The sequence below is a fragment of the Coregonus clupeaformis genome, chromosome 19, assembly GCF_020615455.1.
Source record: "Coregonus clupeaformis isolate EN_2021a chromosome 19, ASM2061545v1, whole genome shotgun sequence".
Taxonomy (NCBI): Eukaryota; Metazoa; Chordata; class Actinopteri; order Salmoniformes; family Salmonidae; genus Coregonus; species Coregonus clupeaformis.
Window position 1 is genome coordinate 24,697,250 of NC_059210.1, and position 15,276 is coordinate 24,712,525.

Genomic DNA, 15,276 nt, shown 5'->3' on the forward strand with positions numbered 1-15,276 from the left:
CATCTGAATGATTCAGAGGAGAACTGGGTGAAAGTGTTGTGGTCAGATGAGACCAAAATCGAGCTCTTTGGCATCAACTCAACTCGCCGTGTTTGGAGGAGGAGGAATGCTGCCTATGACCCCAAGAACACCCTCCCCACCATCAAACATGGAGGTGGAAACATTATGCTTTGGGGGTGTTTTTCTGCTAAGGGGACAAGACAACTTCACCGCATCAAAGGGACGATGGACGGGGCCATGTACCGTCAAATCTTGGGTGAGAACCTCCTTCCCTCAGCCAGAGCATTGAAAATGGGTCGTGGATGGATATTCCAGCATGACAATGACCCAAAACACACGGCCAAGGCAACAAAGGAGTGGCTCAAGAAGAAGCACATTAAGGTCCTGGAGTGGCCTAGCCAGTCTCCAGACCTTAATCCCATAGAAAATCTGTGGAGGGAGCTGAAGGTTCGAGTTGCCAAACGTCAACCTCGAAACCTTAATGACTTGGAGAAGATCTGCAAAGAGGAGTGGGACAAAATCCCTCCTGAGATGTGTGCAAACCTGGTGGCCAACTACAAGAAACGTCTGACCTCTGTGATTGCCAACAAGGGTTTTGTCACCAAGTACTAAGTCATGTTTTGCAGAGGGGTCAAATACTTATTTCCCTCATTGAAATGCAAATCAATTTATAACATTTTTGACATGCGTTTTTCTGGATTTTTTTGTTGTTATTCTGTCTCTCACTGTTCAAATAAACCTACCATTAAAATTATAGACTGATCATTTCTTTGTCAGTGGGCAAACGTACAAAATCTGCAGGGGATCAAATACTTTTTTCCCTCACTGTACATAAAGGGTTCATGACCGTGAATCTCTCCAGATTGATATCTTGCTGTTGTTTACAGTTCAGTATGTGTACAGGCACATAGTGATTTTAAATGGCACTAAAGCAATTTCCATACTCCCTCCCTACCCATGCTGGGTTACATAACTTTGCTGTGATGCAATCTCAGCGCTCTCATCACCTGGGGGTAACAAGCAACAGATGGGTAGAAGCTAGAATTATTGGGGACCTTTTGAAGAGGGACTGATGTAGGTATAAATACATGTGTGTATGAGACAGAAAGAGAGGGAGAAAGAACGAGAAGAAAGAGAGAGATCCGAGGACTGTGAATAAAGACATGTGTGTGGTGCAGAATGAAAGGCACACAAGGGTTAGCTGGATGACATCAACTTCATTTTGATTCTCTGTTTGCCAATGCAAATGTATCAAGTGATCACGTTTTTCTGCCATCTAATACAATAATGAACATAGTCAAATATTGATTGAACAAGACCACTTTTTATAGCCTAGGCCTATAATGGCATAATCAAAGACTACATAATAGCCTTCATCACGAGCAGAAATAAGAAATAGCCTAGGCATGGAAACAAAAAAAATGAATGGAAACATAATATCAGAAATTCCCTAGTGGATTCTCAAACGCGCATTAGTGTGCATGTCCATTCCTCTCCACGACCGGGCGCGGAACCCTTCTCTTCTTGTCAATTATAAGCGAGAATGTAGTCGAATAAACATTTACTCTGTCCGAGAGCTATATGGAATAGGAATAGTCTATATGAAATCTGCATTTTCGGTCACATTCCTCTTTCTCTTATAGTATTACCATGGACCATAATGGAATTATAACGTTATAACGTTGGAGACAACATCGGTTGCGTTTAAAGTCAATGGTTTCAATTAATTCATGGAAATGTTTGAATCCAGTTCACACGTGAGAGAATATCAACATTGATTTAATGTGATTATGATAAGAATAACACTTACTGCAATGCTGGCAACTGTAGACTCTGGTCGTTCGATCATTGTAGTACTACTGTGACACCACCCACCCAGGAGCCGAATAGATCAGGCATGAAAAAAAAGATGATGAAAAAACAACGAAACAAAAGCGTAAGAGACGCTGCATTCAAAAAGACACGTCCTATTCACGCAATGTAACGTTTTTATGTAGCATACCAGTAGCAACAGAACACGAGTGCCTCTAAACGGGCCCAAATGAATGAAATTGGGTAGGTGGTATCAACATACGACTAGTAAAGCATTATGAACGCAGAAGGGATTTTTTTCCCAGCCTACAAATCTCAAAAGGCGATTGTGTCCTCCTTCGGAACTGCATGCCTATTGGCTAAAGACATCTAAAATTGTGATGTCAGACAAGATCCGACGGCCTACCGAATTCTATTGGTTCTAAAGACGAACTGCTTGCATTGTTGCGAGCCGAGCCTTTTATCTCGAATCTTTTACGAATGTCTTGGACGGACAGATCCAAAATGCGCAGTTGGATTTCTATTGATCACAGGTCAAGTATCGCATACATGTGTGCTTCTTCTTAAGATTCTCAACAGGATGATCAAGAAACAGAAACAGACATTAATTCATCCCACATAGTCATTTGACAACACCCCTATACGGTCTAGTTGCGCTCTCTTGTGGCTGTGCAGTTGAAGTAGATTTATTATTATTAGGCCTGTTAGCTATGTTCTATTAGAATGCACATTTGGTGATTGTAAAATTGTTATTTTGGCCTACGCACATTTGTGCATTTTCGGAACGTGACACACACACACACACACACACACACACGAGTTAGAAATCCACCACTAGAGGTCAGTTGCAGATAGCAGATCAGCACCAGAATTAGCTGGCCACTTTGTGGTTCTTTATAGCTCAGTTGGTAGAGCATGGCAATTGTAATGCCAGGGTAGTGGGTTTGATTCCTGGGACCACCCATATGTAAAATGTATGCATGCATGACTGTAAGTTGCTTTGGATAAAAGTGTCTGCGAAATGGCATATAATATGTTCTTCATGCTGAGAGGGTTAGACACAGACACAATTAAGTAGCCTACAACTGAATGTGGTTTAGATATATTTTACAGTCCTGTTTCATCAGGCAAGCATTAAAACAGAGAGAGGCATTGAAACCAACAAATGGTTTATCCGCATGCACTTTAATTCATTGAAGGCAATAAAACAGAATGGGCCTATATCCAATTCAGTAATCAAGCATACTGAAATGTTACATAACCTAGGACATTCTATGGAACTACATTCTAATTTAATCATTCATCACTATGCACAACTCATTCTGCACAATAATGTGTTTTACGGATTCAAAAAATAAATATTGACAATCGATCACAGGCATCAAATGGTAAAGAGAGAGGTATACACAACAACGCAGATGGCTCACAGTGTTACAGTTATATGGAGATCATTTAGCTTATCTATTTGCCCAGACAGACCCAGGTGGTGTTTTGGCTTAGGACCTTGACTGCTCTCTCTAAGGCAGAGTTCTGGCCATGTCCTTGTTGTGTAACCGAGGAACAAAATAGGTTTTGAAGGATTTGCTTTGATGTTGAGACAGATGAGGGTCACGTCACCATGGTTACATGAGTGGCGTCTGCTTCCCAGTGTTCTTGCTGTCCAGAATGTTGATGTAGTCCTTCACCCATCTGTCTGAGGGCCTGGCACACACCAGTCTCCCCTTCTGAGTCTTAAACCTGAGCATAGAAATACACTGTTATCAGCACAGCATAACAGTATGAACCCCATAGGGAAATGCACATACAAGATACCATGGCTTACTCATGACATGCTTTTTAAGATCATGATGTGACTTTGAGAGGAAAATGCCCGACGTGAAAGTGAAGTAGTGAAAGTCGATCACATGAAGGAGGAACATAGCACATTCTGCATTATACAACAGAGGTAAACTCACAAAAAAGTCTAAGCATTGAATTTTGACCCCTGGATGAGAAGAGGTTGTTGTGTCTCTCCTTGTGGATTGATCTCTAACACAGATTGCTTTGAGGATTTGGCCACTAATGGGTAACCCTAACCACCTGTAACTATCCCAGTCACAGCATCATTTAATCAGAGGCTCTATGTCTGTCTGACACCTCTATTTCACACTGTACTTTTACAACATATCACTTTTTCTTTGACATTTCATTAATTTCAATTCCTACATAATGTACGGCATCTTTAGTATTTGAATCAAATTGTAACAAGCCTAACTCTCATCGTCACACACATATCCACTTACACACACATCAATAGCATAAGTACAATAGGGTTTACTCACAGAACTGCTGGGTTAGAGCACTGCTGGCTGGTCTTGGTGTAACCCACCACTCTTCCTTTGGGTATCTGACGCTCAGCAAAGGTAAAGCAACACTTCTCCGGCCCACTTGCCATACGAAGACCTACACAACACACACTTATGGGTCAGTTTGGGTCACACACACACACGCACTCACACACGCAAGCACGCACACACACACAGTCTCGTATAACTAACCTTGTGGGGACACACAATTCAGTGACCCACTCAAAATCCTATTTTCCCTAACCCCTAACCCTAACCCTATCCCTTACCTTAACCCGTATCCTGAAAACCTAACCTTAACCCTAACCAAAACTTAACCCTAGTTCCTAACCCTAACCCTAAAACTAACCCTAGCTCCTAACCCTAACCCTAAACCTAATTCTAACCCTAACTCTAATTCTAACCGTAACCTCCTAGAAATAGCATTTGACCTTGTGAGGACTAACAAAATGTTTCCAGTTGGTCAAATTTGTGTGCCTTTACTATTCTTGTGGGGACTTCTGGTCCCCACAAATATAGTTAAACACTTCCACACTCAAACATACCAACATTCCAGTTGTCTCTTACCTTCGCTAAATGTGATGGCACTCAGTACAAGAACAAGCACAGACAGCATAGCAAGACGAGGGGTGAACATGCTGGCTCAGGTGGGGTAGAGATTAGATGAGGAGAGGTCTGGTGTGAATACTGGTCTCAAGCTTTCTTGTCTGCTGTGTGGTGGAGTGAACAGAGGACCAGTCTTTATAGTCTGGTGAGAGTGTTAGGGGGAGATCCAGAAAAGGGATAGACTCTCGGTCACCTTGTTTACATCTGATTGACATTTAGTGAGTGTACACGTGGGTGGGTTTCATTCCATGCATCAATGTGTTGCCTTCGCCCCGTTATGACATGCCTGTATTTCATTTCCCTTTTTCGCCATTGGTTTTTACACCAGAAGTATATCATTTGTGGGACTTTTATGTTCAATAGCCTGTTGATCTGTTGATCAACAAAACTATTCGTAGAGTTAGTGAAACTTAGAGAAAGAGAGTTTGTGTATTCATACTTAGTAACCTGGCACAGAATATGTATTAATTTATTTCAGCATTACAGTACATGAGATCTGAAAAAAAGGAAGGTTCTTAAATGGTTCTTCCTCAGTTCTTAAGGTTCCTTGGAGAACTCTTGCCTGATAAAGAACCTTTGAGTTAAGTGTGGGGTTCTTGACATAGCATCTACGGTTCTTCAGAATTCTAAAAGGTTCTTGAAATGTATGGCAGCCTGCAGATGTATCCCTTTCATAGCACACAGCAAATTGGCCAGTGTTAACCTCTAAAAGTCTAAACCTTTGGGGGAGGGGGAGGGGTTCTACTAAGCTAACATATGGAATTATTTTAAGATGGTCATATCATGGATCATTTAGCTATTTGATTTGTAATTTTAGGACCTCTGTAGGAATAATACAAAAAAAACGATGTTTCGATAGAGTGGTCATATTACTTTGTAGGCCAAACCATTCGAACGCTACAGACGTTTTTGTGAGAAGACCGATTTTCGGGATGTCACATGGTCTGACAAACACCGCTGTAGCTCGGCCAGGTTCCACTGCAGATGCGGAAGGCCAACATAGGCGTATGCGGTGGATTGAGACGCAGCCCATGCAACAAAACAGATATCTCTAGTTTAAACTGATGGATTTTGATGAGGATATCTTAATTATGTTACTTAGATTGGCGCATGGGTGCGTCAATAGTAACTAGTGTTGTTTTTCAGTGTAACATTTCTAGTGTTGATTCGATAGTTAATAAAGAGAAACAATACCTTAAAAAATCCATAAATGTATAATTCTTGTGCAATTTATATAGGCTACTTTGAGGTTTTTCTTTCATTATTTTAGGCTATCTGGTATTAGTGCATAGACCTAAGCTTTAGGACTTGCACCAAATAGCCTACACAGCCAATTGCCAAATAATGCTTTTTGGAACGGGCAGAAAAAGTGAATGTCAATCCACGGAGGCAAAAAGGACGTTGTCGAAGTTTAATTCAATAAGACAAAAGCTGCGAAAGGAGAGTTGAAAATAAAGAGAAGGGAGGGCCAGAAAAGTAATATTTGGAAAATATTTGGTGAAGTGCTAAAAGAGGATGATAGCAGTGCTGGCTGTTCAGTGGCGACCCGTCATTCAGGGCAGGTGGGGCAGAGCTCCCGCTCCCTGGCGCTCGAGGGCGCCAGGCTGCCCATCATTACTCACACCTGTCACCATCGTTACGCGCATCTGCGCTTCATTGGACTCACCTGGACTTCATCACTGTTTAATTACCTCCCCTATATCTGTCTGTTCCTCAGTTGTGATCCCTGTGTTAGCATTAATGTTGTTATATTTCCCCTGTCCAGACGCTGTCATGTTTTGTTTCATGTCTGTATATATTAAATGTTCACTCCCTGTACTTGCTTCTCGTCTCCCAGCGTCTGTCCTCACAGCCGCATACAAACATGGTCTCTTTTTTGCTTTCTTGAGTAAGGCATCTCCAAAATGACGTCAATTCACGTTATATCTACCGTAGCTTTGATTGGACTGATCATGTCAACATCATATTTTCCAAATCTTAGCTAGCAAGCTAGACAAGCAGTCATCTTCATGAATCAAGTCGACAATCTACTGGCAAATCCTTTTCAATCCTTGCCATATGAAGATAAATTATAGATAAAACGTATCAGTGCTCATCGGCCATTGGACATAAACATTACACAACAAGTTGGAAATCGCAAATTCAACAATGTGTGGTTTGGAAGGAATCAGTGGCTAACTGCAAGCATTGCAAAGCAATCACTAGCCTGCTATCCGTTGGAGAAGGTGTGCGGTCCAAGTCTGGGTTTAAGGGTCTCTTTTCCAAGCTTAAAAGGATAAACATTCACATGCAACAACATGGGTCAGAAAAGGTTGATCCTGCATGACTTCTGCCGCCTTCAAAACAACTGGAAACTCGGAACTGGGAAATCTCAGACTTCAGTGAGTTCAAGACAAATGGGAACTCGGGAAAAAACGAGCTCCTTCTGGGAGAATACGTTTTGAACGGTCATCCAACTCGGAATTCCAAGTCGGGAACTCGGGCCTCTTTCTGAAGAAATATTATTTATTTATTTCTGCATCTTGAGAGAATGCAATGCTCAGTTAGATACCATCTGTATAGGTGCTGTCTTCTTCATATAAGCATCATAAAAGCTGATAGTATTTCAACCACATAAAATATACATCGAAGCCGAACTGAAATCTTATCAGAAACACCTTGGGCCGTTTTCACAGCTTTCTTTTTCCTTACAACCGGTCAAACTGATGTAATTTGGACATTTTGCACAGAAAATCTTTCCTGTTTTTTTATTGCGTTATTGTATTTTCTCCCCAGTACCTAAACGTCTTTGCTCCTCGAAAGATGACAGAGAAAACATTACCGATGTCAACTAGATTGAAGCATTAATTCTATCGATCTATTACATTATTCTGTTGAGCAAGGATTTATTTAGTATTCTAGGGCAACATTTAATGACAAAAGAGAAGCTACATGTATCTAATTATAGACAAGTTCACTAACAAACAGCCTACTAAAATGTCGGAAATTATAAGTAGAAACATATCTACATCAGGCAAAATAAAATCCTGCACCCCCTGTCAAAAAATCGTTCTGCAGTCTTTTACTGTAGCGTATAGCGCATTTCTATATTTGCGGGTTAGGGTCGGGTGCGGGCCTCAGATTTTCACTTAATCACATATAATCAGGCGGTTGTGGATGGGTTATTAGCAATTGCAGGCAGGTGCGGGTGAACAAACAGCTGTCCCGCGCACCACTAACGTACAGTATATTGTGGTATGTAAAGTTTTACACAAGCAAGTGATTTCCCCTCTTTATTAAAAGTCCTACTATTACTGTGTTTTTACACGTGTTTCTAGTCATGCATGTAGAAGGCTTTAGTATAGAATTGCCGTTGGCACAAATTCACTGTATTTATGACCGAATGTTGCCATTATAAATTAGAGTTGCTGTTTATTAGCAGCAAATACGTGTTTGGTTGACTGGACAAGCAATCTGCAGAACTCATTAGCATATAGGGCAGATCATCAAGCTCGAATAAACAATCTAGACCTCGAAATTAGATACAGATTAATAAGGCATGTGTTATTGGTTTGGAGGAATGCCATTATTATGGACCCTTCTGGTTGGCAAAAGAGACACATTTGGTCTTGTGTCTCTATGGTTATTTGCTTTTGCTTTATGTTCACAGGGACTCCCCTCGTTGGAATTTTTAAAAAAGCTAATTCAAGGGAGTGCTGTCACAGTGAAGAGTGCTTTGTTGTTCATCAAGTGTAACATAGAACTCCCCTCTCCCCTGGTATTAAAAAGCAGAAGTGCACGTCATACGAGGAAAGTACCAACAAGGTTTTACTTCCTTGTCACTTTTCTCTCTTTTTGTGCACAAGTTGTTTATTTCCTTTCTATGTCCTATATAATGTGGCACTAACCACAATTACCCTGTGTAACGCCAAGCTTTCATAAACAGTGAAGCTCATTAAATATCATCAAAGCCATAGAAATGACTTGAGTCTGCAGTAAGCCAGTTTGTTTCCACATTGATGTCTAGGTAGATGTGAGCTGTGGTATACTCATGGGCATGAGTTACACAACTTGAGTAGTGAAAACAAATGCACACACAGGTACGCACGCACTGCTGGCTGGTCTTGGTGTAACCCACCACTCTTCCTCTGGGTATCTGACGCTCAGCAAAGGTAAAGCAACATTTATTCGGCCCACTTGCTGTACAAAGACCTACACAACACACACTTATGGGTCAGTTAGGGTCACACACACACACACACACAAACACAGTCCCTAAATCCCAGATGACCGCAGAGTGAGACAGACGGATTCTGTGGTGTTTTCCACCGGAGGCTTGGCAAAGAATGACTGTTGGTGAATGAGACTCCTTCAGACGTATACTCCACACTCAAATAAAGACACAAAGAGCCAGTGATTCAAAGAGGGAAAATATTATTATTTTTTAAGCAGAAGAAAATAAGCTGTCGAATAAGCTTAAAAAAGAGAAAGCCAATTCCCTGCCACATCACTCAGAAAACGAGGCTACCCCAAAGCAGCAGTCCCCACAAAATGAATTAAAAAACCATCAGTGACAGTTACTATAGAAAACTAAATCAAAAGGATAGCAATGTGAAGCATTATCTGTGGAGAGACTAGAAGCCATGAAGCATCATCATAACACATTGCAAGCAGCTACAGCAGTCCCCCTGCCTGCCCTTTGACCCCCCAGTCCCTGACTCACACAGACCCAACCCCGCAGAGGCTGAGGTACTGGAGTCAGACCAGCACAAGGGAGATTTTATCTCTATGAGGTTGTGCACTAAACCAGGGAACTGCAGCATCCTAAATAAGAAACAAGCAGATCAATGCAAGATGGACCATGTACTGTATTAAAAAAGCACAAATATAAACCCTACCAATACTACTACTCCTACTACTACTACTACTACTGCTACTACTACTAATAAAGAGGCTTTAGAGAGTATAAAAGCAGCCAGGTGATAGTAGATGAGTAGAAACGCCAGGTGGGCATACATACAGTACATACATACAGTACATACATACAGTACATACATATTAAAGTACAGAGATATTCTGACCGACCAGGCTTCCTCACTGACCTGAAACAAGTAAGCAGGTGTGTAAACGTTTGCCTCTGCTGTGGCCACAACCAGGAATAAGATCTATAAATACTGCACCTTGCTAAAGGGGGACATGGGGTCGTCACATATCCCAAAGCCAGCCCTGCACACATACGCACATCCCTTATCATCCTGTGATACAGCCAGCAATAGCAACAGTGTCAATAAGAACAGGTGAGAGAGTAAAAAGGTGTTATCACAAATGAGGCAGGCAACAGTGCCAATGGTGTCTGTGTATGTAATGAGTGTGCAGGTGTGTTTGTGGGTATTGGCAGGGTGGCATTTCATGCAGACTCATTGCATTGGCAGCGTTTGAGGTTGTATCTTCAGGGGAACATGCTTATCACCCTGGAGACCAGGCTTTCAACCCAAACAGTCTGTGAATAAAATTCTTATTGAGGGATTGCAATGTGATATCCTCACTCCCCTCCCCATGCAGAAACACCCCACTCCCCCACCCAGGCCCTCCTAACTAAGTTCCTCTTATCTAATCATATCAGGTGCTCCTCACTGCTCAGCTCTGCATAACAACCAACCAACCGCCACTGACCCATGAGATGCCGGTCAGATTGGCCCCGAAAATATCCCTTTCAGATGTTAGTTTTCATAAAATAGTATTAAATGCAGGTGTTTCAACTTCCTACAAAGATGGTACAGTGACCATAGAAACCATTAGAAAGAGTTAGAAAAAATACACTTTTGCTGAGGTTCCTTGAATTGGGGTTAAGATAAGAGAGGAACAAACAAACCAACACAGAGACAAAGAGGGCCACAGTAAGCCAGGCTACACTCTATATTCCATGAGTCAAGAGAAGTCTGATGTCACTGTTTTAAATTAAATAAAGAACAAAGATCAGACGCTTCCGAGCCCAAAAAGGAAAAACATAAAAAGGTCAGACATAAATTAGGCCTAAAAACATAAAAGTATCTAAATACAGGAAATTATTGATAGTAAATCAATCATTGGGACTCCATCATCAGGGACCTGATAGTCCATGAGGCCCAGAGGTGATACATGGTACAGTGGTGACCTGGAGGTGCGTGAGTTAAACTGAGACTGTGTGTGTTTGTGTGAGTCTTTGGCTCAGTCCCTCAGGTCCGCATTGGGCCCAGTCCAGACCTCTGACACACACAACAACCACTCTCTTATCTCTCTCCACCAGGTTCTCTCTGGATCACATGACTCCTCTGCGTCTGCTACTTTAATTCTTCTTCTTTATGTCCATCCATTTCTTCTCCTTTTTCAAGCTCTGTCTTTCTCAGGCCTGAGTTCCTTGCCTTCTCTCTCTCTTCCGTCCTCGTTCTTCCTCCGTGGCAGTATAAAGGGTGTGGGCCTAAGGCTCCTCCTCTCCTGTGGACACAGCCAGACGCATGGCCACAGACAGGTGGTCAGTGAGGCCGGCCAGCTGGGTGATGAAGCTAAACTCTTCAATGTCCTGCAGGTGGCAACAGAGAGTAGGTAAATGACATCATCATCATTTCATAATACAACATTATGGGATTACAGATTAATTATATCACGTTATCATAATACTAGATTACAACACAGCGTATTTTAAATCATAATCTTCTGAGCCATTGTGCATATTCTCCTTGAAAATATGGTGTATCTGAGAATGTATGTCATTCAGAATTCTTGCCATAGCTAAATTTAATCACAAGGTGGCAGTTCAGTGCCACGATTCATAATGAGAAAAACAAGATGTTGTCGAGCACAGATTTGCAATCTATGCAATTAAATTAATTTTGGTTTTCTAATCCTCTTTGATCCATAACCAAAATGTGATGAAAACATTGTCCTAACCCTAACCCTTCTTTCCCAGTTCATTTAATCTGGTCTTGATCGGCTCTTGTGCTGTTATGCTCAGTTTCCTCTCTTTGTGTGTTTCTACATCTCAACCTCCTTCGAATCTTGAGGGTATCCATAGTTGGCAATGAACGTACCACTTTCCAGTCCTGCTGCACCTCCTCACTGTAAAGGATGTAGTCAATCCTCCTCCCGTTGCCTTTCAGGGGGATCTTTCTGCCCGTCTGATTAGGACAGTGGTTTTTATTTGTAGGGAACACCAAGTATTCCTTCCTTCCCTCCTCATTCTCCATCACTCTGACAATGAAAACAATCAACCATTTACTTAAAAACACCTTAAAGACTTCAACAGCCATGAATACACAGCTAGCACATAACATTCTGAAAACCATATGTTTCTTAGAGCTTGGTGAGAACGTGGTTGTTCTATTGTTTATTTTGCATACAACCTTCCCACAACTTTCTGGGAAAGGTGCAGGATAGTTGCTTGGCTTTGGAACATTCTCAGCACATTTAAGGGAAAAGATGAGTATTTTCTTGTTATTTCATTACCTTAACAGAATGTTTCCTAAAAGCTCAAACATGGTTGCATTTAATTTCAATTTTGGTAATGTTCTAGGAATGTTCTCCATCCGGTTTGACATTGGAAATGTTTTCAAATAGTTCAGAGAATGTTAAGAAACCACATTCTTCTGTGGGAATTTAAGTTCTTCAGCATAACGTTTCCCACAGGTTTCCTCATGGTTCTCTGTAAAGTAATGTTCTTTTTTTAATTCTCAGAGGAACGTTTAGAAACAACATTCTTCTGTGGGAATTTCAGTAATTCTACGGAACATTCCACACAAGTTCCGATGAGGTCCTATTTAATGTAATATATTTAGTATATTCTGGGAATGTTCAAAAAATTGTGTGACTTAAGCAATGTTCTCAGAATGTTCAGAGAATGTATGGTTCTCTTTTATGTCAGAAAATCATTGATTCGAATCTCACTGATGCCGTAATAGACAGTACAAAAAAAACTGTTTGCATGATTAATGCCTAAGCAAATTAATTTCCATGTGTCCTACTCTATCTGTGCTTGGAGTTCATAAAAGTTAACTCAAAATAAGCTAGCAGTGTTATTAAATGTGTTATTGAAACATTCATTGAAAGTTTTAAGGAAGTCAAATACCTCCAAATAACCTTTACATTTAGTTCTTAGCGTGTAAAGAAAATGTTCATATATATAACCATAACAAAACCTTCACAACATTTAGAGAATTTTCTCAGAATGTTATTTAATTACCTTCATATAACCTATAATTTCCATCCTCAGAGCGTTAATAATAATAATAATAATAATAATAATATGCCATTTAGCAGACGCTTTTATCCAAAGCGACTTACAGTCATGTGCGCATACATTTTTACGTATGGGTGGTCCCTAAAACCACCCATGTTCTACGAATGCACATTCGTAGAACAGGTGACATTTTTTCCCCCATACAGTGAGGAAAAAAAGTATTTAGTCAGCCACCAATTGTGCAAGTTCTCCCACTTAAAAAGATGAGAGAGGCCTGTAATTTTCATCATAGGTACACGTCAACTATGACAGACAAAATGAGAAAAAAAATCCAGAAAATCACATTGTAGGATTTTTTAATGAATTTATTTGCAAATTATGGTGGAAAATAAGTATTTGGTCAATAACAAAAGTTTCTCAATACTTTGTTATATACCCTTTGTTGGTAATGACACAGGTCAAACGTTTTCTGTAAGTCTTCACAAGGTTTTCACACACTGTTGCTGGTATTTTGGCCCATTCCTCCATGCAGATCTCCTCTGGAGCAGTGATGTTTTGGGGCTGTCGCTGGGCAACACAGACTTTCAACTCCCTCCAAAGATTTTCTATGGGGTTGAGATCTGGAGACTGGCTAGGCCACTCCAGGACCTTGAAATGCTTCTTACGAAGCCACTCCTTCGTTGCCCGGGCGGTGTGTTTGGGATCATTGTCATGCTGAAAGACCCAGCCACGTTTCATCTTCAATGCCCTTGCTGATGGAAGGAGGTTTTCACTCAAAATCTCACGATACATGGCCCCATTCATTCTTTCCTTTACACGGATCAGTCGTCCTGGTCCCTTTGCAGAAAAACAGCCCCAAAGCATGATGTTTCCACCCCCATGCTTCACAGTAGGTATGGTGTTCTTTGGATGCAACTCAGCATTCTTTGTCCTCCAAACACGACGAGTTGAGTTTTTACCAAAAAGTTCTATTTTGGTTTCATCTGACCATATGACATTCTCCCAATCCTCTTCTGGATCATCCAAATGCACTCTAGCAAACTTCAGACGGGCCTGGACATGTACTGGCTTAAGCAGGGGGACACGTCTCGCACTGCAGGATTTGAGTCCCTGGCGGCGTAGTGTGTTACAGATGCTAGGCTTTGTTACTTTGGTCCCAGCTCTTTGCAGGTCATTCACTAGGTCTCCCCGTGTGGTTCTGGGATTTTTGCTCACCGTTCTTGTGATCATTTTGACCCCACGGGGTGAGATCTTGCGTGGAGCCCCAGATCGAGGGAGATTATCAGTGGTCTTCCATTTCCTAATAATTGCTCCCACAGTTGATTTCTTCAAACCAAGCTGCTTACCTATTGCAGATTCAGTCTTCCCAGCCTGGAGCAGGTCTACAATTTTGTTTGTGGTGTCCTTTGACAGCTCTTTGGTCTTGGCCATAGTGGAGTTTGGAGTGTGACTGTTTGAGGTTGTGGACAGGTGTCTTTTATACTGATAACAAGTTCAAACAGGTGCCATTAATACAGGTAACGAGTGGAGGACAGAGGAGCCTCTTAAAGAAGAAGTTACAGGTCTGTGAGAGCCAGAAATCTTGCTTGTTTGTAGGTGACCAAATACTTATTTTCCACCATAATTTGCAAATAAATTCATAAAAAATCCTACAATGTGATTTTCTGGATTTATTTTTCTCAATTTGTCTGTCATAGTTGACGTGTACCTATGATGAAAATTACAGGCCTCTCTCATTTTAAGTGGGAGAACTTGCACAATTGGTGGCTGACTAAATATTTTTTTTCCCCACTGTATGTTCCCACAACTTCCAAGGAACCAAATGTGTGAGCTGGGTACTATGTATTCTATGTACTATGTGTTATTATTATTATTATTAATATTATTGTTATGTCTGTGTGTGAGTTGATACTGGTTGCTTTACTTACTTTTGTAAACTCTCTGGTGAACTGACCTCTTCGTCATAAAGCCCACTGGTGTCCAGTAGGGTTCCTGTTAACATACACACACACACAACTGGGTTAGAGAACAGCTGACAGGGAGGCATTTGAGTTCACCTGACCAATTGTATAATCTGACAATGGTTGGCAGCTCATAAAAACCTGTAGTTCTGAAGCCTGTTTTCTCTATAATTTCTTGAAAACTCAACAATAACACAAATGGATGAACTGTAGTTGGGCTAAAAAAAAGAACACTCCAGTATCTTCCTCCTCTGTGACATAACAGATCTCTACCCGGACCTCTAAAATGTTCATTTAAAGAATTGTGGTCAGCAAATAAATGTGCAGTATCAGTAATGAGGACCTCTGAGGACCTAGTCTT

The 15,276-nt window shown here is 41.1% G+C and overlaps 3 protein-coding genes across 6 annotated transcripts in view; all 3 read right to left on the reverse strand.

The window, feature by feature from the left end:
• LOC121531794 (septin-7) overlaps window positions 1-2,140 on the reverse strand; it is a 28,602-nt gene extending 26,462 nt beyond the window's left edge. For 2 of the 4 annotated variants that reach the window (XM_041837253.2, XM_041837252.2), the window contains exon 1: window positions 1,811-2,140. In XM_041837253.2, the coding sequence (XP_041693187.1) occupies window positions 1,811-1,849 (39 nt within the window). In that variant the 5' untranslated portion in view covers window positions 1,850-2,140. The remainder of the gene's footprint in view (window positions 1-1,810) is intronic. The other 2 variants (XM_041837255.2, XM_041837254.2) reach the window with 1 other exon arrangement.
• Window positions 2,141-2,902: 762 nt separating this feature from the next.
• On the reverse strand, window positions 2,903-4,910 carry LOC121531318 (C-C motif chemokine 4). The gene is made up of 3 exons (XM_041836551.2): window positions 4,725-4,910; window positions 4,134-4,254; window positions 2,903-3,549 (listed from the first exon to the last, which is right to left on the reverse strand). Exons 1-3 carry the CDS (start codon window positions 4,792-4,794, stop codon window positions 3,435-3,437), a joined length of 306 nt encoding a protein of 101 aa, XP_041692485.1. The 5' UTR covers window positions 4,795-4,910; the 3' UTR covers window positions 2,903-3,434.
• A 4,249-nt stretch (window positions 4,911-9,159) lies between these two features.
• LOC121531793 (sphingomyelin phosphodiesterase 3) overlaps window positions 9,160-15,276 on the reverse strand; it is a 41,490-nt gene continuing 35,373 nt past the window's right edge. The window contains exons 6-8 of the mRNA XM_041837247.1: window positions 14,883-14,946; window positions 11,810-11,969; window positions 9,160-11,301 (exon numbers count right to left, since the gene is read on the reverse strand). Of these exons, the coding sequence (XP_041693181.1) occupies window positions 11,200-11,301; window positions 11,810-11,969; window positions 14,883-14,946 (326 nt within the window). The 3' untranslated portion in view covers window positions 9,160-11,199. The remainder of the gene's footprint in view (window positions 11,302-11,809; window positions 11,970-14,882; window positions 14,947-15,276) is intronic.